General features: G+C 40.3%; 1 protein-coding gene across 3 annotated transcripts in view; it reads left to right on the top strand.

Annotated features, from left to right (window-relative positions):
- Positions 1-24,117, top strand: part of HIPK1 (homeodomain interacting protein kinase 1) — a 68,667-nt gene that overhangs the window by 14,222 nt on the left and 30,328 nt on the right. For all 3 annotated transcript variants that reach the window (XM_053591236.1, XM_053591235.1, XM_053591237.1), the window contains exons 3-5: positions 11,428-11,551; positions 21,882-22,001; positions 23,521-23,607. In XM_053591236.1, the coding sequence (XP_053447211.1) occupies positions 11,428-11,551; positions 21,882-22,001; positions 23,521-23,607 (331 nt within the window). The remainder of the gene's footprint in view (positions 1-11,427; positions 11,552-21,881; positions 22,002-23,520; positions 23,608-24,117) is intronic.

A 24,117-nucleotide genomic window follows, 5' to 3' on the forward strand; every position in this document is an offset into this window, starting at 1 on the left:
CAGTGGTTCTCAACAACCCACTATTAAAGGGCGGTGGCATTAGGAAGGTTGAGAACCACTGCTCTAATGATTAGTAATATAGTGCCATTTTTCATATGTTTATTGGCCATTTATGTATCTTCTTCCGAAATGTCTGTTTAGCTCTTTTGCACATTTTTTCGACTTGGGTTTTTTTTTTTTGTTATTGTTGAGTCCTCGAGTTCCTTATTATATATTCTATATATATATATATATATATATATATATATATGTGTATATATATATATATATGTGTATATATATATATATATGTGTATATATATATAGTTTTTTAAGAGACAGAGGCTCACTTTGTTGCCCTTGGTAGAGTGCTGTCAACCTCCAGCTCTTGGGCTTAGGTGATTCTCTTGCCTCAGCCACCCAAGTAGCTGAGACTACAGGCACCCGCCACAACGCCAGGCTATTTTTTTTTTGTTGTTGTTGCAGTTTGGCTGGGGCTGGGTTCGAACCCACCAACCTTGGTATATGGCGCCAGCGCCCTACTCACTGAGCCACAGGCACCACCTTAAATACTCTAGATATTAATAGATACATAATTTATAAATATTTTCTCCCATTTTATGAGTTGCCTTTTCATCTCTTGGTATTGTTTGACACATAAACATTTTAACTTTGGGCTTGGCACCTGTAGCTCAAGTGGCTAGGGTGCCAGCCACATATACTGGAGCTGGCAGGTTAGAACCCGGCCCAAGCCTGCCAAACAGCAATGACAACTACAACAGAAAAATAGCTGGGCATTGTGGCAGATGTCTGTAGTCCCAGCTACTTGGAAGCCTGAGGCAAGAGAATCACTTAAGACCAAGAGTTGAAGGTTGCTGTGAGCTGTGATGTTATGGCACTCTACCCAGGGTAACATAGTAAGACTCTGTCTCAAAAAAATATATATATATACACACACACACACACACACACACACACTTAACTTTGGTGAAGTCCAGTTTGTCTACTTTTTATTTTGTTGCTTATGCTTTAAGTATTATATACAAGAAATCATTGCCAAAACCACGTCATGTATCCTAAGTTTTCTTCTGAGAGATTTATAGTGTCATGTCTTACATTGAAGTCTTTGATTCTTTGTTAATTGTGTATGGTATAAGGTAAGGGTCTAGTGTCATATTTTTGTATGTGACTATTCCGTTCTTTCAACACCATTTACATCCTCATTGAATGGTCTTGGTATCTTTGTTGAAATCATTTGAACATATGTACAATTTGGGTTTTTTTTGGCTGTGTATGCTATACCATTAGTCTATATATACATATGTCTATCCTTATGCCAGTATCTATTTTGACTACTATAGATTTGTATTAAGTTTTGAAATCAGAAAATGTTCTTTTTCAAGATTGTTTTGGCTATTCAGGGTCCTTGAGACCCTATATGAATTTTAGGATAGATTTTTCTGTGTTTTTGCAAAAAACAAAACAAAACAAACATTGTTTTTTAATAGAGATAGCATTGAATCTGTAGATCATGTTGGATAGTGTTGACATCTTAATGATATTAAGTCTTTAAATACATCCTGATAGCCAGGCAGGGTGGCTCATGCCTATAAATCCTAGCACTCTGGGAGGCTGAGGTGGGTGGATCACTTGAGCTCACAGGTTTGAGACCAGCCTGAGCCACAGTGAGACCTTGTGTCTAAAAATAGCCGGGTGTTGTGGCAGGCTACTTGGGAGGTTGAGGCAAGAGAATTGCTTGAGCCCAAGACTTTGAGATTGCTGTGAGCTATTACACCAGAGCACTCTTCCAAAGTGAGACTGTCTCATAAATAAATACATCCTTATAGTTTTATGAAATTGCAATGATGTTTTTTACTGGAGGTAAAGAAACTTCTAGAGCCTCTAGTTTCTGGTTTCGTGCTGACCTAGGCTAATTTTAAGAATTTCACTTCTATTTACTTTATCCGTGGGAGATTGAGGTTCCAACTACATTTGCCTTTTTTTTCTTTTTGTTTTCGTTTTTTTGCCTTTTAATATTCTTTGAGCAATCCCCACCTCCTCCAGCACTCATATATATAAAACACACTCTACAGATACACTGAAGAGTTCAGCTCAGCACCACATTCTGAGAGCTGGGGAGGTAACAGGAAGATGGCAGCTGAAGGGTGAAGGCTGATCAGCTTTTTCTCAGTCTTTACTCTGTACCTTTAGATGTTCTTTGTGTACCCTGTCAAAGACAAAGTGCATTCTTTTGTGGTAATAGAGCATCTTTAAAATTGAAAAGGGGAGAGCAGTGGGAGGTAAGAATTAATATATCATGAATCATTTTTGAAGGAATTTTCACTTAAAGGGTAAAGGAGATTTGAGTTCTGTTTAGCTTTCATTTAAATAATTTTCAGCATTAGGTTGCTGATTTTTATATTTTTTCCTTATCCTTTTAAATTGTAAATTGAGTAATTTTGCTTTTGGTTTTAATAAGAAAATCAAACTTTTATATATATATATTTTTTGTTTGTTTGTTTGTTTTTTTGGCCGGGGCTAGGTTTGAACACACCACCTCCGGCATATGGGACCAGCGCCCTACTCCTTGAGCCACAGGCGCCACCCAAGCTTTCATATTTTTTAAATTATTCTTTAACAAACCTTCTTATAAATCTATTCCATTTTAGTTGTTGACTGTAACAGTGTGTTTTTTTTTGTAGAGACAGAGTCTCACTGTACCGCCCTCTGGTAGAGTGCCGTGGCATCACATGGCTCACAGCAACCTCTAACTCTTGGGCTTATGCGATTCTCTTGCCTCAGCCTCCCGAGCAGCTGGGACTACAGGTGCCCGCCACAACACCCGGCTATTTTTTTGTTGCAGTTTGGCCAGTGCTGGGTTTGAACCCGCCACCCTCGGCATATGGGGCCGGCGCCCTACTCACTGAGCCACAGGCGCCGCCCGTAACAGTGTGTTTTTAAAATTGCTACCATTTTTAGATTTATTTATTTAAAAAATAGTCGTAGAGAAAGACTCAGTAATTACTAAACCCAGAATAAGGATTGATTTAGCTTACATTTTATGGTAACATGTATACCTTTTTTCTTTATTTTTAAAAATTTTTTTTAGAGACAGAGTCTCTCTTTGTCGCCCTCAGAGTGCTGTGGTGTTACAGCTCACAGCAACCTCCAGCTCTTAGACTTAGGTGATTCTCCTGCCCCAGCCTCCCCTTATTTTTTTAATGATTTAAAATTTTTAAACCAATGTCTGTTCAAAGTTATCCTACAAATAGATATGTCAATTTTCATAAAATTTTAATTTGTTATTAAAATTTTTGGATCCCAGTCAGTTCCCATCTAAATTTTTCCTCTTTTTTTATTCTTTTTTTGAGACAGAGTCTTTAGCTGTCACTCTGGGTTGAGTACTGTGGCATCACAGCTCACAGCAACCTCCAGCTCTTGGGCTGAAGCAATTCTCTTGCCTCAGCCTCCCAAGTAGCTGGGACTACAGGCGCCCACCACAACCCCTGGCTATTTTTCTTTTGTTGCAGTTGTCATTATTGTTTTTTAGCTGGCCTGGGCTGGGTTCGAACCTACTAGCTTCAGTGTATATGTGGCCAGCGCCCTACTCACTGAGCTATAGGTACCACCTCCTTTTTTTTTCAGAGACAGAGTCTCACTTTATTGCCCTTGGTAGAGTGCTATAGTATCAAAGCTTACAGCAACCTCTGGCTCTTGGGGTTAGGTGATTCTCTTGCTTCAACCTCCCAAGTAGATGGGACTGTAGGCACCCACCACAACACCTGGCTATTTTTAGAGACAGGATCTTGCTGTAGCTCAGGCTGCTCTCCAACCTGTGAGCTCAAGCAGTCCACCCACCTTTGGACTCCTGAATGCTTGGATTAAAGGTGTGAGCCACTGAGCTGGCCTTTTTTTTTGAGACAGTCTCACTCTGTTGCCCTGCCATAGAGTACAGTGGCGTCATCATAGCTCACAGCAACCTCAAACTCCTGGGCTCAAGCCATCCTCTGCTTTAGCCTCCCGAGTAGCTGAGACTACAGGTATGCACCAAGACACCTAGTTAATTTATTTATTTTTATTTTTAGTAGAGACAGAGACAGGGTCTCGCTTTTCTCAGGCTGCTCTTGAACTTCTGACCTCAAGCGATTCTCCTGCCTCAGCCTCCCCTAGTGCTAGGACTATTGGCATGAGCCACTGCACCCAGCTCATAAAGATTTTTTAAATTTTTTTTGAGACAGAGTCTCAAGCTGTTGCCCTGAGTAGAGAGCTGTGGCATCACAGTTCACAGCAACCTCAAATTCTTAGGCTTAAGCAATTCTCTTGCTTTAGCCTCCCAAGTAGCTGGGACTACAGGTGTCTGCCTCAACGCCTGGTTATTTTTTTTTTGTTGTAGTTGTCATTGTTTTAGCTGGCCTGGGCTAGGTTCAGACCTGCCAGCCTTGGTGTACGTGGTCGGTACCCTACCCACTGAGCTGTAGGTGCTGCCAAGATTTTTTTTTTGTGGTTTCTGGCTGGGGCTGGGTTTGAACCCGCCACCTCCAGCATATGGGACCAGTGCCCTACTCCTTTGAGCCACAGGTGTTGCCCACTGCCAAGATTTTTTATTTTAAATTATTATGGGTACTACATAATAGTTGTATTATTTGTAGTTTTCTTTTTTTAATTGCTCCTATTTGAAGATTTATTTTCACTTAAAAATCGTCTTTAGTCAATAGTAACTAAAGAATAATTATTGATGAGTTAACATTTTGTGGTAACATGTACACCTCTTTCTTACTTTTTCATTAACTGGTAATATAAGAGTAATTTTTGTTTGTTTGTTTTGTTTTAGTTGCAGTTGTTTTTTTTTTTTGTTTGTTTGTTTTTTTTTTGTAGAGACAGAGTTTCACTTTATCGCCCTTGGTAGAGTGCCGTGGCGTCACACAGCTCACAGTAACCTCCAACTCCTGGGCTTAGGCGATTCTCCTGCCTCAGCCTCCCGAGTAGCTGGGACTACAGGTGCCTGCCACAACGCCTGGCTATTTTTTTGTTGCAGTTTGGCCGGGGCTGGGTTTGAACCCGCCACCCTCGGTATATGGGGCTGGCACCCTACTCACTGAGCCACAGGCGCCGCCCTGTTTTGTTTTAGTTGCAGTTGTTTTAACTGGCCCGGCTGGATTCCAACTCGCCAGCCTCCGTGTATATGGCCAGCGCTCTACCCACAGAGTTATGGGCGCCACCTTATATAAGAGTAATTTTAAGTGGAGCTCAGGTTGCTGTTTAAAAACAGGAGTTCATTCTGTGTGTTACTGAAGTTCAGCGCTTGACTATGTTTAGGATGTTAGAATGTTATGTTTTGTAATAGTAATACTTGATAATGAACTTAAAGCAGATGGAATGGCTGCTGAGGCATTCCTTATCACTAGTTTTATCTACAGTGGTCCTCTTAAGCTTCTTTCCTGTTGCTTTGTTACCCATATTAGAGTCCATTAAGTCCTGACCCTCTTGTCCAGGGGTCCTCAAAATTTTTGAACAGGGGGCCAGTTCACTGTCCCTCAGACTATTGGAGGGCCGGACTATAGTTAAAAGAAAAAGACTGGGGCGGCGCCTGTGGCTCAGTCGGTAAGGCGCCGGCCCCATATACCGAGTGTGGCGGGTTCAAACCCGGCCCCGGCCAAACTGCAACCAAAAAATAGCCGGGCGTTGTGGCGGGCGCCTGTAATCCCAGCTACTCGGGAGGCTGAGGCAAGAGAATAGCTTAAGCCCAGGAGTTGGAGGTTGCTGTGAGCTGTGTGAGGCCACGGCACTCTACCGAGGGCCATAAAGTGAGACTCCGTCTCTACAAAAAAAAAAAAAGACTGAACAAATTCCTATGCACACTACACATATCTTATTTTGAAGTAAAAAAACAAAACGGGAACAAATACAATCACACCGCCTCATGTGGCCTGCGGGCCGCAGTTTGAGAACCCCAAAAACCTTTGTGAAATCCTCTTGGTGATGAATTCTGGCTCCAAAGCTAGCTACCTTCTTACCCTCCTTTTTAGTTTACATTGCTTTTTCTTTCTTTTGGAGATAGAGTCTCACTTTGTCGCCCTGGGTAGAGTGCTGTGGGGTCACAGCTCACAGCAACCTCAAACTCTGGGGCTTAAGTGATCCTCTTGCCTCAGCCTCCCAAGTAGCTGGGACTACAGGGGTCGGCCACAATGCCCAGCTGTTTTTAGAAACAGAATCTCACTCTGGCTCAGGCTGGTCTTGAGCTTAGGCAGTCCACCTGCCTCAGCCTCTTGAGAGTGCTAAGATTATAGGTGTGAGCCATGGCCTGACTGGCCTATATTGCTTTTTCTTGTGATGTAACATAAAGAAGAAGTAGTAAACAGGCTCTAACGACAATAGCTAAGTGGTAGAAATAGCAATCCCTGCCTTTTGATTTCCCAGCTTCAAACTTCTTTAAATTAAAGAAATCTTCCAAAGTTGTAAAGCTTTATTTCACTGGCACCTATAGCAAGCTCAGGCTAGGATCGCTTAACAGCAAAAATCATTCTCTGATTGTTTTTATGAATATACCAAAATATTAGTATTTGACATAAATTTGCCACCCTGCTGTCTCTGTTGGCTATGGGCATTGCTGAAATGTTTAGGCAATGGAACTAATATATCCTGTTCTCTGACACACTGTAAACATAGACTGGCTCCGAGAAAAGCTAAAGTATTTGGGGCTTCAGTTTTGGGGGCAGTGGTTTGCCAGGCTTATAAGCTCAATACCTTTCCATTCTGAAAAACTAGCCAGCCTTTATTTTAAGCTGAATCACTTAGTTATTTTTAGGAGGACCAGGCCAAGAAGGGGAAAGCGTATCTTCAGTTTAGATAAATTAGACAAATAAATAATCTAATTTCCTCTGACAGTGAAACTACAGGTTCACCTAAGCCACAGATGCAGGAAGTTAGGCTTTATGTAACTTCTCTGATCTGGCAAGTAAGTAGGTTTGATGCCCCTAAGATGGGAAAAAGAAACAAGAATGTTCATGAAAATAACCTGAGACTTATTTGTGCTATTAAGTGATCCTAATCTGAGCTTGCTCTGGGTTCCAGTAAAATAAAGTTTTACAACATTGGAGAAATTTTCAATTTAAAGAAGTTGAAAGTTGGGGCTCTGCGCCTGTGGCTCAAGCGGCTAAGGCACTAGCCACATACACCTAAGCTGGCAGGTTTGAATCCAGCCTGGGGCCCGCCAAACAACAATGACGGCTGCAACCAAAAAATAGCCGACGTTGTGTCGGGCGCCTTTAGTCCCAGCTACTTGGGAGGCTGAGGCAAGAGAATCACTTAAGCCCAGGAGTTGGAGGTTGCTGTGAGCTGTGATGCCATAGCACTCTACCCAGGGTGACAGCTTGAGGCTCTGTCTCAAAAAAAAGAAGTTTGAAGTTGGGAAATCGAAAGGCGAGGATTGTTATTTCTGACCACTTGGCTATAGTAATTAGAGTCTGTTTAACTTTTGTTCTTTAAGCATATCTTCAAAGAGGAGACCTGCCATGTCCAAAGCACAATTAATGCCATTTTTCTACTAGTGAACACTGCCATTTTTTTTTCTTTCTTTTTCTTTCCCATGTTTTAGTCGATAATCTTCTGTACTGCCCTATTGTTAGAATGTTAGAGCTGGAAAGGGACCTAGAAGAGTAATTATCTAATTCAACTTCCTTGTACAAGTAAAGCAGAACCAAAGTTTCACTGTCTATATAGAGTTTATATGGGGGACTGAGAAATGATAGAGGCCAAGGGAAAAGATGTAATACAAATATTTCTAAGACTTATAATTTAAAGTCAGAGTTTAAAACATCCAGTATTTAGAGATGAACCTGCTCTAATGATGCCACACTGTTCAGTAAGGGAGAAAATAACTTCAGTCTTCTTGCTTCCTAGTGTTTAGGTAAGTAACATTTCTAGGCCCAAATAATAAAAGCCTTCAATGGACTGAGCAATCTTTTTTTTTTTTTTGGTAGAGACAGCGTCTTACTTTATGGCCCTCGGTAGAGTGCCGTGGCATTACACAGCTCACAGCAACCTCCAACTCCTAGGCTTAAGCGATTCTCTTGTCTCTGCCTCCCGAGTAGCTGGGACTACAGGCGCCCGCCACAACGCCCAGCTATTTTTTGGTTGCAGTTCAGCCGGGGCCGGGTTTGAACCCGCCACCCTCGGTATATGGGGCCGGCGCCTTACCAACTGAGCCACAGGCACTGCCCTGGACTGAGCAATCTTATTAATTTTTTACTATTTTTTTGTTTTTATGTTAGATGTGCTAAAATTGATGTTTTTGAGTGAGCATTTGCTGGAAACTCTTAGCTGCTTGTGTTGTTTCAGGGTGAGACCAATTGAAAAAACTCTTTGAGCCAGTCTTTAGTTTGTTTTTTAAGACATGGGCTTGGGGACTGGAATTTAGTGTTTCCCTTAATTTCCCTGAAACTTTAAGCTCTAGAAGGCTGACAGTTATCATATGCCATCTTTTTAAAGAAATGTGTTGTTGTATGGCCCAGCCATTCTGTGTGTTTTACTTTTGGGACTTTAAAATGTCCTTCTGACATTTTAAAGGGTGGGAAAAGCAAAATCAATTGATGCTTTGGAATGTTCTAAGCCTAGTTTTTATTTTGGCCCAAAGCCATTTTCGCTTCCCCTGCTAGCTATTTTTGGCACAGTCATGAACTTGGAAATTAATGATTCTGCTCACTGGGAATAGAAAATTTTGTTCCTTTTTAATTTTAGAAAAGCTTTTGTGTTGTTTCTGAGTATTTCTTTAGTAATGCTCCTGTCAAACTTGTGTGATCTTAAAAACATGTTATAATGGTTGGGATTTAATTGAACTCTGAAATTTGATCAGTAATATGTGGCTCTAGCCACCTCCAATAGGAATATCACCTTTGAAGGTTTTTTTCTTTGGTGAACAAAACCATAATGCTCATCAGATACTACGAATCTAGTGATATTGGGGGTTCCACTGATAGCTGTCAGAAAGTATGAGTCTTGGCCTGGGTCTTCTGTTACTTCTGTATTAGGATCAGGGAAGTTGTTAGACACTGTGGGGTCCCCTAATTTACTCTGTTTTCTAAGGGCTACTATTCATATATAATTACTTGGAGAGGATATTCTTATTTAGGGAAATAATTTTATTCCCTCCTTCTCAGTCTCTGCCTTTCTTCTACTCCCTGCACATATATACAAAACAACAATAAGCAAATACTATTTGAAAGCAGTTTGGGAAACCCAGACATTCCATGAAGAGACATAACCAGTTAGATGGTTGTTCATGGAGAAATTTGCTTTTCCATTTAGCTCCTGTTCTATGAGGGATTTGGGTCTCTGGAGTGTCATCACAGATCCAAATTCTGTGAGAAGAAAAGGAAATAATTTAGAGAAGATGATAAAATGCTTAAGAGCTCCAGACCTGGGTGCCATCATTTAGTTGTTATGTAGCCTTGGGCAAGTTATTTAACCTCTTAGTTGTCCAGTTTCCTCATCTTTAAAATGGAGATAATACTTTATTATATAGACTCTAAGATGCCATTGATTATAAGATACATCATTATTTAAGTACCACTTAATAAAAACACACTGCCGTTAAACTAAAATATACCATCACTTGTGAAAATGTTCTTAATTTCAGAGATGTTAAAATGTTAAGGCAGCTCATACCTGTAATCCCAGCACTCTTGGAGGCTAAGGCAGGTGGATTGCTTGAGCTCAGGAGTTGGAAACCAGCCTGAACAAGAGCGAACAAGAACATATCTTCTAAACAAGAACAAGACATGGGCTTCTAAACATGGGTTTCCATGTTCCTCTTTTATTAGAACATCTACTAAAAATAGAAAAATTAATGAGGCGGACACCTAAAGTTCCAGCTACTCAGGAGTCTGAGGCAAGAGGATTGCTTTGAGCCCAAGAGTTTGAGGTCGCTGTTAGCTATGAGTCCATGGCACTCTACCCAGGGCATCAGAGTAAGACTCTGTCTCGAAAAAATAAGTAAATAAATAAGATAAAATGTGAAAAAAAAGTACATGTTAGAATTTATGACATTCAATAATTATACCTACTTTTATAGAACTATTGTAAGATTAAGTGACTTAACATTTATAAAGAACTTAGAACAATGTAGTATGTTATCTGTTATAATTATTGGTGTTAGCATTACCTATCGTCATTTCATTTTTGAACTCATTTATCTCTTAGTTTTGGTCGCAGTTTGAAAAATACCCATGTATATATGCATACCACCATGTCAAACAGATTTATATAGAGAAACAGTATAAGGGCGGAGTCTGTGGCTCAAAGGAGTAGAGCGCCAGCCCCTTATACCGGAGGTGATGGGTTCAAACCTGACCTCGGCCAACAACTGCAAAAAAAAAAAAAAAAAAAAGAGAAACAGTGTAATATTTTCAGCTCTGGAGCCAGACTGCTGGGATTCATATCCTAGCACTGCCATTTAATAATAATGTGATTCTGAGCACACTGAAACTTAGTCTTTCTTTGCCTCGGTTTTTTTGCCTAGGGATCATTTACCTTAGAAGTGTTTATATATATAAAGCTCTTGAGTTATGGATTACCTTGGTCTCCTCTTTAAGATTCCCTACGGTATGTTTCTCAGTTGGAGCATGAATGAAAATGAATATTTCTGAAAGCACACAGTTCAAAGTTTTAAAATAATGATAACATAATAATAGCTATTATTGTGTCTAACACTTATATAGTAATTGCTGTGTGCCAGGCACTGGTCTAAGAGCTTTAATATATTTATTTAAACTTCATAACACACTTAGGTGATAGCTATTGTTAACATAATTACAGCTATTAATTGATGGAACTAGGATTCAACTCTGACAGGCTGACTCTAGAGTGTGTTGTCAGCTACCATGTATCTGTAGAAACCATTTAGGTCACGAAATTGATTTATTTAATTGACCAGACCATTTAATTGATTTATTTCACAATTAAAAAGCTGCTAGAAATAAAAAGAAAAAATCTATAATCCCTGATCTATGATTCCAAATTTCAGAAAGCTCCCCCAAATAAAGATTTTTCCCCTCTAAATTTGGTATAAATTCATTTATTAGCAAGACCCGAATTGAACCATTGTAAATCTATTTAAAGTCTTGATTTAGCCAACTTAGTATGACTGCTCATTTTTTATTACAGGAATGTTCATTCCATGTGTTTGCTCATGGGATACTTGCCCTGAACTCTACTGGGGTAGTATGCAGTGTATAGTTTGTGTTCTATGTTATCTTTCTGAAATTCAAAAAATTCTGATTTCTAGGATGTATCTGGCTCCACGAGTTTTGGATGACAGAGCATATACTAAGGATGGTTTTCAGTTTCATTAAATAAGTATACCTTTAGCTGATACTAAAATAAGACTTAATCAACATAGTTAATTTCTTCAAATTATGTTTATTTTTTTACCTGACGTTTTTGTTTTACTAGAGCCCCTGAAATTATTCTTGGATTACCATTTTGTGAAGCTATTGATATGTGGTCACTGGGCTGTGTGATAGCTGAGCTGTTCCTGGGATGGCCTCTTTACCCTGGTGCTTCAGAATATGATCAGGTAAGAGTATTTATTTGGATGGAAATAGAAAGTTAGTAGTTACTAATGAAATAGATTATAAAGGAAAAGAAAGAGCAGTCAGTTACCATTTATTTTTGAGACAGTTTCATTTTGCTGCCCTTAATAGAGTACCATGAGTCATAGCTCATAGCAACCTCAAACTCTTAGGCTCAAGTGATTCTCTTGCCTCAGCCTCCCAAGTAGCAGGGACTATAGGCGCTTGCCACAATGCCCGGCTAGTTTTAGAGACAAGGTCTTGCTCTTGCTCAGGCTGATCTGGAACTCGTGAATTCAGGCAATCCACTCGCCCTCAGCCTCCCAGAATGCTAGGATTATAGGTGTGGGTCACCGTGCCCAGCTTAAATAATTTTTTGAAGAACAGTAGAATTTTTTCTTCCTGTTTCTTAGTGTAAAGTATGTTTGCAATTCTAAAATTAAAGTATTTTATTTTATATTACTTAAGGTTGGTACTTTTCTAGATCTGTAATGAACATTGACTCACTCCAAGTTAATGTTACTTTTTTTATACATGGTACACACTGAGGTAAGTACTCTCTTCAGTCTGAAACAAATTCAGTCCCAGAAACTGTGATACATATTGGATCTCTGTAAAATAAAATTTAAGAAGGAAATCTGCTGAGTTTTAAAGCATTGCTATAATTGATCTGTATCTCAAAATAGATAAGCTTTAGGAGAAGATATGCTATAATTTCCTAAGGAATTGGTCCATTGAGGAAAGAAATTTTGCTATGGAAGTAAATTGCAAATTCTCATTTTTTGTTCTTTTTTAAAAAAGAGATTCCTGGCTCAACACCTGTAGCTCAAGTGGCTAGAGCACCAGCCGTATACAGCAGAGCTGGCCGGTTCGAATTCAGCCCGGACCTCCCAAACAATGACAACTACAACCAAAAAATAGCCGGGTGTTGTGGCGAGTACCTATAGTAGCCCCAGCTACTTGGGAGGCTGAGACAAGAGAATCACTTAAGCCCAAGAGTTTGAGGTTGCTGTGATCTGTGTCACCATGACCCTCTATCCAGGGCGACAGCTTGAGACTGTCTCAAAAATAAAAAAAAAAGAGATTCTGCCCTCCATACAGTAAGCTCCTTGAGGGCATACTACCAGTGTATCCTCAGCTCCTGACGCTGCATCTGGCTTATAGCATGTACACAAGTGTTCTTGTTTTTTTTTTTTTGTTTTTTTTTTTTAAGAGAAAAATGGTTATATCTGGAGTGATTAGAAGGGGGCGAAGAGCAAAACAATGTTTTCCCCTTGTCAATATAGAATTTTGTTTCTTCAATCTGAATAAATGCAGCATTTACCAACTGTCCTTTCCACATTGGATTGTCTTAGCATCCTTGTATTTTTTTTTTTTTTTTTGAGATAGAGTCTCACCATGTTGCCCTGGGTAGAGTGTCACGGCGTCACAGCTCACAGCAATCTCAAACTCTTAGGCTTAAGTGATTTTCTTGCCTCAGCCTCCCAAGTAGCGTCTTAGCATCCTTGTTGAAAATCAGTTGACCATAAATATATTGGTTTATTTATGGACTGTCAATTATATTTTACTGATCTATATCCTTTATTCTTATACCAGTATCACACTTTTTTTTCTTTTTAAGAGACAGAGTCGCACTTTGTCACCCTCGGTAGAGTGCTGTGCATCAGAGCTCACAGCAACCTCCAGCTTAGGTGATTCTCTTGCCTCAGCCTCCCGAGTAGCTGGGACTATAGGTACCCACTATGGCGCCCGGCTATTTTTTTGTTGCAGTTTGGCTGGGGCCGGGTTTGAACCCACCACCCTCGGTATATGGGGCCAGTGCTCTACTCACTGAGCCACAGGCGCTGCCCCACACTCTTTTGATTTCTGTAGCTTTGTATTAAGTTTTGAAATCAGAACATATGAGTCCTCCAGCTTTGCTCTTTTTTTGAGATTGTTTGGCTATTTGGGACGCTTTCATTTCCATACGCAGCTTAGGATCAACCCTGTCAATTTCTTCAAAAAGCTAACTGGGGGCAGGGTGGCCATAGTGGCTCAAGCCTGTAGTCCCAGTACTTCGAGAGGCTGAGACCAGGAGGATTGCTTGAAGCCAGGAATTTGAGAGCAGCCTGGGCAACATAGTTAAAACCCTGTTTCTACAAAAAATAGAAAATTAACCAGGCCTCATGGTGGCACTTGCTTGTAGTCCCAGCTACTCAAAAGGATGAGGCAGGAGGATTGCATGAGCCCGGAAGTCCAAGGTTACACTGGGCTATGATGACACCATTTCTCTCTAGTCTGGTGACAGAGCAAGACTCCCATCTCTTTAAAAAAAAAAAAAAAGGAGGAGGAGGAGGAAGAAAAACCCAGCTGTGAGTTTAATTGGAATTGCATTGAATCTGTAAGTCATTTTGGGGGTACCTTTCTATTTAGTTAGGTTTTCTATATTAGTGTTTTTTTCAGAGTACTAGTCTAAGGTAATTTTCAGAGTATAAGTTTTACATGTCATTTTAAAATTTAGTTTTAAGTATTCCGTTTTATTGATGCAATGGTGAATGGAATTACTATTTTTTAACATGTTGGAGAGATTTGGAGTGAATGAAATTATTTTTAAATTTCATTTTCAGATTATTTATTGCTAGTTTATAGAAACAGTTAATGTTTGTAATTCAGCTTGCATCTGACAACCATGTTGAACTCTATTTTCTTTTTTTTTTTTTTTTTTGTAGAGACAGAGTCTCACCTTATTGCCCTCGGTAGAGTGCCGTGGCGTCACACGGCTCACAGCAACCTCTAACTCCTGGGCTTATGCGATTCTCTTGCCTCAGCCTCCCGAGCAGCTGGGACTACAGGCGCTCGCCACAACGCCCGGCTAATTTTTTGTTGCAGTTTGGCCGGGGCTGGGTTTGAACCCGCCACCCTCGGCATATGGGGCCGGCGCCCTACCCGCTGAGCCACAGGCACCGCCCTGAACTCTATTTTCTAATTGAATTCTACTTTAATAGTTTTTTATGAATTCCTTGTGATTTTCTATATACAAGATTGTGTCATCTACAAATGTAAATTTACATTTATTTTTCTAGTCTAGATGCCTTTTTTTCCTTGCCTAATTGCTTTGCATTGTATCACTAATATAGTGTTGAATGGAAATATGAAAGAGGAAATCCTTGTCATTTTCCTAATTTTAAGGGGAAAGCTGTCAGTTTTTCACTGTTAAGTATGAAATGTTAGCTGTGAATTGTTCACAGATGCTGTAGCTGAGACTTTATAGCACATTTGTCATTGTTGAAGTCAAATGTGTATTCCCTCTCTACAGATAATTTAATACATTCAAATTCATTGAAAGCATTTTTTTTTTAGAGACAGTCTCACTTTATTGCCCTCAGTAGAGTGCGGTGGCATCACAGCTCATAGCAACCTCCATCTGCTCGGCTTAGGCGAGTCTCTTGCCTCAGCCTCCCAAGTAGCTGGGACTATAGGTGGCCGCCACAGTGCCCAGCTATTTTTTGTTGTAGTTTGGCCAGGGCCGGGTTCGAATCCACTACCCTCTGTATATGGGGCCAGCACCCTACCCGCTGAGCCACAGGCACCGCCCCATTGAAAACATTTTAATTGTTAAAAATAACAAATGAGGATAATAGTTATTTGCTTAAATTTGGGGTTTTATTGTTGCTTTATTTTAAGCTATGTGAAAGCATCAGGGTGATACAGGTTTCCTTTTAACTTTCATGAAGAAATTCATAAAAGTTTTAGATGTTTTATTCTGTAAGTGTATCAACATTGAAAACTTAAAAAAGATTCAGTTAGCCAAGAGACAAGAATTGCAACAACCTCTAGTTTCACTAGTTGGAAGTAATCTGTTATGTTTGGTGGGTTTTGTGTTTATATACTTTATTAAATTTTTTTTTTTTTTTTTGAGACAGTCTTGCTTTGTCTCCCTCAGTAGAGTGCAGTGGCATCATAGTTCATAGCAATCTCAAACTCTTGGGCTCAAGCTATTCTCTTGTCTCAGCCTACCAAGTGGCTAGGACTACAGGTGTCCGCCAAAATGCCCGGCTATTTTTAGAGATGGGGTCTCCCTGTTGTTCAGGCTGGTCTCGAACCTGTAAGCTCAGGCAATCCACCCGCCTTGGCCTCCAAGTGCTGGGATTACAGGCGTGAGCCACCACACCTGGCCCTATTATTTAATTTTCATCATGTGTTTAGTGAGTACCTTCTTCATGTCAGGTACTATAGGCAAGGGGATGCAATGCTGAGTAAAACATTGTCCTGACCCTCATGTAGACTGTAGTTTGGTGATGATAAACCCACATTAAGTAAATAATCATAAAAATAGTTGCGTAGTACAATTGAGATAAATTCTGTGAAGGAAAACGAAGTTTGCAGTGAGTATGTCTGTGTGTGCACGTGTTCCTGTCTCTTGTTTATGTCCTAAATACTTAATTATTATATTTAATTATTCCCATTGCTACTATTCTAGTTCAGGCTATCTTCATCACTTATCTGGGCTACTAGACTGTCTCCCTTTATCTGTTCTCCAATCTTTGTCCAGACTGGTTTTCTTCCTTTTATTTTTCTTCCTTTCTTTTTTTTTTTTTTTGAGAGACAGAGTCTCACTTTGTTACCCTTTGGTAGAGTGCTGTGGCATTACAGCTCACAGCAACCTCCAACTCTTGGGCTTAGGTGATTCTCTTGCCTCAGCCTCCTGAGTAGCTGGGACTACAGGCTCCCGCCACAACACTCGGCTATTTTTTTTGTTGTTGCAGTTTGGCTGGGGTAGGGGTTGAACCCACCACCCTTGGTATATGGGGCCGGTGCCCTACTCACTGAGCCACAGGCACCGCCCCTTTTTTCTTTTTTTAAAGATAGGATCTTTCTGTGTTGCCTAGGCTAGAGTACAGTGATGTCATCATAGCTCACTGTAACCTCAGCCTCCTAGCTCAAGTGATCTTCTTGTCTCAACCTCCTAAGTAGCTGGGACTACAGGTGCACTCCACCACACTTAATTTTCCTATTTTTTGTTGAGGCAGGGACTTGTGTTTCTCAGGCTTGTCTTGAACTCCTGGGCTCAAGCCATCCTCTCACCTCAGCCTCCTTAAGTACTAGGAGCATTAGCAACTGTATTCAGCCTTGAGGCAGGGTCTTGTTTTGTGACCCAGGCTGGTGCAATCATTGCTCATTGTAATCTCCAGCTCTTGGGCTCAGCAATCCTGCTTCAGCCTCCTTTGTAGTAGCTATGACTAAAAGTGTGTGTTACTAGGCCAGTCTAATTAAAAAAAGAATTCAAAAAGTTTTTTTTTTTTTTTTTTTTTTTTTTTCAGTTTTTGGCCAGGGGCTGGGTTTGAACCCGCCGCCTCTGGTATATGGGCCCAACACCGTACTCCTTTGAGCCATAGGCACCGCCCAGAATTAAAAAAGTTTTTTTTTTTTTTTTTTGTAGAGATGGGTTCTCACTATGTTGCCTAGGCTGGTCTCAAACTCTTAGTCTCAGGTAATTCTCTTGCCTCAGCCTCCTAAAGAGCTGCTATGTTCACCCTAGACTAAATTCTTCATGTGTCCTCTGAACCCCCATATGGGCTATTCCTCTCCTTTTTGTCTCCCTGTCTAGATTGATCTTGTACCATTTCTCCTCTCTTTCTGTGCTCTAGCCCCATTGACATCATTTCAGCACTAGTTAAGAATATATTTTCTTTTAGCATAGGCTGTTGCATATACTGTTCCAGTAGTCTGGAATACATCATCATCTGCTTATTTCATTCAGTTAGTGCCTACTCATTCATCAGCTGAAGTGTCACTTTCCTGGGGAGCCGTGCTGTATCAGTCTCTAGGTTTCTTTGATATATGATTTTATAGAAGCCTACTTATTTGGGCAGGGCATGGTGGTTCACACCTGTAATCCTAAGCACTTTGGGAGGCTGAGGCGGAAGGATTGCCTGAGCTCATGGGTTCAAAACCAGCCTGAGCCAGAGCAAGACCCCGTCTCTAAAAAAAAAAAAAAAATAGCCAGGAGCTGTCGTGGGTGCCTGTAGTCCCAGCTACTCCGGAGGCTTTGGCAAGAGGATCGCCTGAGCCCAAGAGTTTGAGGTTGCTGGAGCTATGGTGCCATGGCACTCTACTGAGGGTGATAAAGTGAGATTGTCTTTAAAAAAAAAAAAAGAAGAAAGAAAAGAATAGAAAAAAGAAGCCTACATATTTTCTTTAGAACACTAGCTTAGTTTAAATTATATATTCAGGCTCAGCGCCTGTAGCTCAGCGGTTAGGGCACCAGCCATATACACTGGAACTGGTGGGTTCAAACCTGGCCTGGGCCTGCCAAACAACAATGACAATGACAAAAAAAAAAAAAATCATTGGGCATTATGGCAGGCGCCTGTAGTCCCAACTACTTGGGAGGCTGAGGCAAGAGAATCACTTCAGCCCAAGAGTTTGAGGTTGCTGTGAGCTGTGATGCCACGACACCCTACCGAGGGCAACATAGTGAGACTCCGTCTCAAAAAAGATAAATAAAATAAAAATAAAATAAATTATATATTCAGTATCTGTCTCGTTTATTAGACTGCAAGCTCTTTGAAAGTAAGAACCATGTTTAATTTTAAAATCACCTCTGCTTGTCTCAATAAAAACTTACTGAAAGAATGAATGAATATTTACTACATACAGTTGTGTTCCTAATAAACTTGTGGATATAAAGAAACATATATGTATTTCATCAAATCTGAAATATAATTGATTTAAAGATGCATCATTTTTCTGTACCTCAAGAATGCTACCCATTATGATGCTATCAGTTGTAACATACTGATTTGAAAGCTGTTGTGAAAAATGTGCCTCTTAGAATCAATGAAAAGAGACTAATTGGTATCTGCCTTTCTACTTAATGTATTGCAAAATATCTTTATATTCAGTAAATTTACTGCTATCATTTAAAATATTTGCATACATAGTATTCTATTATATAGATTTAACATTAGATTTTAAAAATATTTTACCTTTCTGGGCGGCGCCTGTGGCTCAGTTGGTAAGGCGCCGGCCCCATATACCGAGGGTGGCAGGTTCAAACCCAGCCACGGCTGAAATGCAACCAAAAAATAGCTGGGTGTTGTGGCGGGCGCCTGTAGTCCCAGCTACTCCGGAAGCTGAGGCAAGAGAATCGCTTAAGCCCAGGAGTTGGAGGTTGCTGTGAGCTGTGTGATGCCACGGCACTCTACCGAGGGCCATAAAGTAAGACTGTCTCTACAAAAAAAAAAAAAAAATATTTTACCTTTCTTACTTTTTTTTTTTTTTGGCAGTTTATGGCCGGGGTTGACTTTGAACCCGCCACCTCCAGCATATGGGACCAGTGCCCTACTCTTTGAGCCACAATTTGCCGCCCCTGTTTTACCTTTCTTATATGCAAAAGAAGTTCACATTTAGAATATTTTATTTGTGGCTGGCGTGGTGGCTCATGCCTGTAATCCTAACACTCTGGGAGGCCAAGGTGGCTGGATTGCTTGAGCTCATGAGTTCAAGACCAGCCTGAGCAAAAGCAAGACACGCCCCCCACTCCCCTATCTCTACTAAAAATAGAAAAACTGAGGCAAGAGCATTGCTTGAGCCCAAGAATTGGAGGTTGCTGGGAGCTATGATGCCACGGCACTCTTTCCAGGGCAACAGCTTGAGACTTTGTCTCTAAATAAATAAATCAATAAATAAAATGCTCTTATTCACATTTAAAAAATACTTTCTGGGCAGCGCCTGTGGCTCAAAGGAGTAGGGCGTAGGCCCCATATACCCAGATGGCAGGTTCAAGCCGAGCCCTGACCAGAAACTGCAAAAAAACAAAACAAAACAAAACCTTTTCTACTTTGCCAATGCTGTATTTTAGTTTCCACTTATGAGCTTCCACAGATTTGGAGTATTGCCTCGTTGTCTAAAATTTTCTTGTGTTGGCAGGCCACATTAGGCCTATAGGCTGTTTGCCATCCCCTGCTTAAGACTCTTAAAAACTTATTGAGGATTCCAAGACCTGTGTTTCCATAGCTTATATCTATTAATGTATACTGCATTAGAAATTAAAACTGAAAATTTTGGGGCTTGGAGAAATGAGAAGTAAGATTTATTTCCTTATAAATTTTTTACTTTTTTGAGACAGAGTCTATGTCACCCTCCTTAGAGTGTGGTGGCATCACAGCTCACAGCAACCTCCAACTCTTGGTCTTAAGCGATTCTCTTGCCTCAGCCTCCCAAGTAGCTGAGACTACAGGCACCCACTACAGCACCCAGCTATTTTTTGGTTGTAGTTGTCATTGTTGTTTGGCAGGCCCAGGCTGGGTTTAAACTCTCCAGTAATGGTGTAATGTGGCTGGTGCCCTAGCTACTGAGCTACAGGCACCGAGTGTAAATTTTTTACTTTTTAATTTCATGTTAAGTATAGACATTTATGTGTATATTGAATTGGGTTATTAAAAAATGTGTCTCTTGTATTGCCCTTGTAGGTAGGGAGAGAAGAAAATCTCTTCTGTTGCTTTTCTGGTTAGGGAGAATTATAGAAACAGACAGAAATATGAACAATAAAATCTTTTTTTTTTTTTTTTGAGACAGAGTCTCAAGCTGTTGCCCTGCGTAGAGTGCGTTGGTGTCACAGCTCACAGCAACCTTCAACTCTTGGGCTTAAGTGATTCTTTTGCCTCGGCCTCCCAAGTAGCTGGGACTACAGGCGCCTGCCACATCACCTGGTTATTTCTATTTATTTATTTATTTTTGAGACACAGTCTCACTATGTCGCCTTTGGTAGAGTGTGTGGCGTCACAGCTACCTCAGACTCCTGGGCTTAAGCTATTCTCTTGCCTTAGCTTCCTAAGTAGCTGGTACTATAGGTGCCTGCCACAGTGCCAGGCTATTTTTTTGCTGTACTTGTCATTGTTTATCAGGACTGGGCTGGGTTTGAACCTGCCAGACGCAGTGTATGTGGCTGGCATCCTAACCACTGAGCTATGGGTGCCAACCAGTAGAATAAATTTAAAAAATGAGAATATATATGCCCATTTCATAGACCATTTCTTTTTTTTTTTTTTTTTTTTTGTGGAGACAGAGTCTCACTTTATGGCCCTCGGTAGAGTGCCGTGGCATCACACAGCTCACAGCAACCTCCAACTCCTGGGCTTAGGCGATTCTCCTGCCTCAGCCTCCTGAGTAGCTGGGACTACAGGCTCCCGCCACAACGCCCAGCTATTTTTTGGTTGCAGTTTGGCCGGGGCCGGGTTTGAACCCGCCACCCTCGGTATATGGGGCCGGTGCCTTACCGTCTGAGCCACAGGTGCCGCTCCATAGCCCATTTCTTTTTCTTTTTTTTTGGAGATAGAGTCTCATGGTGTCGCCCTTGGTAGAGTGCCACAGTGTCACAGCTCACAGCAACCTCAAACTCTTGGGCTTAAGCGATTCTCTTGCCTCAGCCTCCCAAGTAGCTGGGACTACAGGCGCTCGCTACGCCTGGCTATTTTTTTGTTGTAGTTGTCATTATTGTTTGGCAGGCCCAGGCTGGGTTTGAATCTACCAGCTGTGGTGTATGTGGCCGTCGCTCTAGCTCCTGAGCTACAAGTGCAGAGCCTCATAGCCCATTTCATTTTGGAGCTATGACATCATTACACATCACCCTGAAAATCTCTATTGTACACCCATGAGAAGAGAGTGAAGGAAAGCAAATAACTTCTTACCATTTTTATGAAAATAGTTTTTACTTCATAGACCTATTGAAAGAGTCTTAGGGACCTCCAGAGATTTCCCCCAGCCATATTTTGAGAACTAGTAGCCTAATTCATACTAGGTATTCAATAAAAGTTGAATAAATTTAAATAAAGTACCTCTACTGATACGGAAGATTAAGTGGTAAATTTCATGTATGAGGGATAAGCTCTGTGGCTATTTAGAGTAGGGGCTATTGACAAGAGGTGGTGTCCAAGGAAGAAACAGGTTTAAGTAATTTTTTTCTTAAACTTTCTAATTTGAATAGTACATTATAAAATAAAACAAAAAAATTAGTAATTCATGAAAAAGTTTTTAGAAACTATACTAGAAATCTAAAATTTTCTGAACTTTGAGCAGTTTACAAAAATGAAAGAGATTACAGTCAAAATTTGCAAAACTGGGTTTGTAAATAACAGGTAAAGTAACAAGGAAGTTACTAAGTAAATATTTGGGAATTACCTGTGGAAGGGTTGGCATGTATGTACGTATTTACAGATTTATTTCATTTGTGTTAATTAAAGAATTAATTTCTTTGTAATACCTTTCTTTTGGAGCTAGAGATAAAAATGTTTAAAGTCTTTAATAATTTCTTTTTTCACTCCTAATTGATATTTGATGGTTTTGATGTTTCAGATTCGTTACATTTCACAAACACAAGGCTTGCCAGCTGAATATCTTCTCAGTGCCGGAACAAAAACAACCAGGTTTTTCAACAGAGATCCTAATTTGGGATACCCACTGTGGAGGCTTAAGGTCTGTCTTCTTTGTTATACTGCCTGGCCCTGTACGTCTCAGCCTCAACTTTGAATTCATAGTTTAGTTATTAAATTCTAGAGGTAGAGGAAGGGAGAGTATGTTTGTAGGAAGAAACTTTTTTTCTTGAGACAGAGTCTAACTTTGTCACCCTCAGTAGAGTGTCATGGTGTCACAGCTCACAGCAACCTCAAACTCCTGGGCTCAAGCAATTCTCTTGCCTCAGCCTCCCAAGTAACTGGGACTATAGGCGCCCACCACAGTGCCTGGCTATTTTTAGAGATGGGTCGTGCTCTGGCTCAGGCTGGTTTTGAACCCATGAGCTCAGGCAGTCCACCCACCTTGGCCTCCTAGGCTGCTGGGAATACAGGCATGAGCCACTACGCCTGGTCCCTGTAGGAGGAAACTTACTGAAAATTATTTCATTGCATTCATTTGGCCTTGTTCTTAATTAAAAAAACATCAAGTTCCAGTTCATTTGGCTGAGGTTATTTTGTGTATGTTGAATCAGTGAGCTGGTATGGGATATGGAGAGTAGTGTTCACTATTAAGTGATATAGTGATATGAAGAACTGGAGACATTCTTTAATTTTTTATTTTTTGAGACAAGAGTCTTACTTGGTTACCCTTGGTAGAGTGCCATGGTGTCTTGGCTCACAGCAACCCCAAACTCCTGGGCTTAAGTGATTCTCTTGCCTCAGCCTCCAAAGTAGCTGGGACTACAGGCGCCTGCCACAATGCCCGGCTATTTTTTGATTGTAGTTGTCATTGTTGTTTGACAGGCCCAGGCTGGATTTGAACCCATGAACTCTGGTGTATGTGGCTAGTGCCTAAACCACTTGAGCTACAGGCGCCAAGCCTTTTTTTTTTTGAGAGAGAGTCTCACTATGTTGCCTTCAGTAGAGTGCTGGGGCCTCACAGCAACCTCATACTCTTGGGCTTAATTGATTCTCTTGCCTCAGCCTCCCAAGTGGCTGGGATTATAGGTGCCCTCCATGACGCCTGGCTATTTTTTTTCTTAATTTAATTAATTAATTTAATTATTATTTTGTTGTTGTTGTTGCAGTTGTCATTGTTGTTTAGCAGGCCTGGGCCGGGCTCGAACTGCCACCCTCAGTGTATGTGGCCGGCCCCCTACTCCCTGAGCTACAGGCGCCAAGCCGAGCCTATTGCTTTAACTTGAGAAATCTCTGAGTAATTTGATTATCCATATGAGTTGAGATATCACTTCATTTCAGAGTAGCTTTAAGACAGTAATGGGTTTGTCCCCTTTTACCTGCCACTTCATTAGGAATTACGCTGCATCATTGCTTGCACGTGTATTTTATCGCTGTTGAAAGGGTGAGTAGATATCAAGGTCTCATCTCTCCAGAATATTTTCTGATTATAAATTACTTCCATGTTTGCCATCTATGGTTGGCAAGGTGACAACACTTAACCTCTTTGTATGCTGGCTTCGATTTTGAATAAAATGTGAAAATAATATACAGATAGAATTTAAAAAGTCCATATTTTTTAGACACCCGAAGAACATGAACTGGAGACTGGAATAAAATCAAAAGAAGCTCGAAAATACATTTTTAACTGTTTAGATGACATGGCTCAGGTAAGTATGGACAATTTCAGAAAGTTAGACATGTATTTATTTAATCAAAGATACACCTCTGTTGATTATACTGAAGATGGATTTAATCTCTTTCTAGCATTCATTTTCACTTTATATAGAAAAATACATTAATATTCTGCCATATTATATTAAAAGAACATTTGAATCCAAACAAAGTATGCTTTTAGAATTATACATTTCTTCCTTGCTTTGCTTAGTCTTGTTATGTATTGATGTTTTAAAGTATTACTCAATGAAGGTTTCCTTCTTGTCCCATTTTCTCTACTAAATAAATGCTTGCGTAAGAACTATATTTATTGAGTGCTGATTATGTGACAAACTCTGAACATTTATACTTATTTAATATTTTCAATAGTGGAAACTTTTATATCTAAGAAATAACTTTTGCTTGTTTGAAATTTTTATGACAAGAATTTATCAATTTTATTCTACAAAATTTAAATGAAGATTTTAATTAGCATAAAAAGAGCTTCTTCCTCCTGTGAAAAT

Source organism: Nycticebus coucang, chromosome 5 (assembly GCF_027406575.1).
Source record: "Nycticebus coucang isolate mNycCou1 chromosome 5, mNycCou1.pri, whole genome shotgun sequence".
Lineage (NCBI taxonomy): Eukaryota > Metazoa > Chordata > Mammalia > Primates > Lorisidae > Nycticebus > Nycticebus coucang.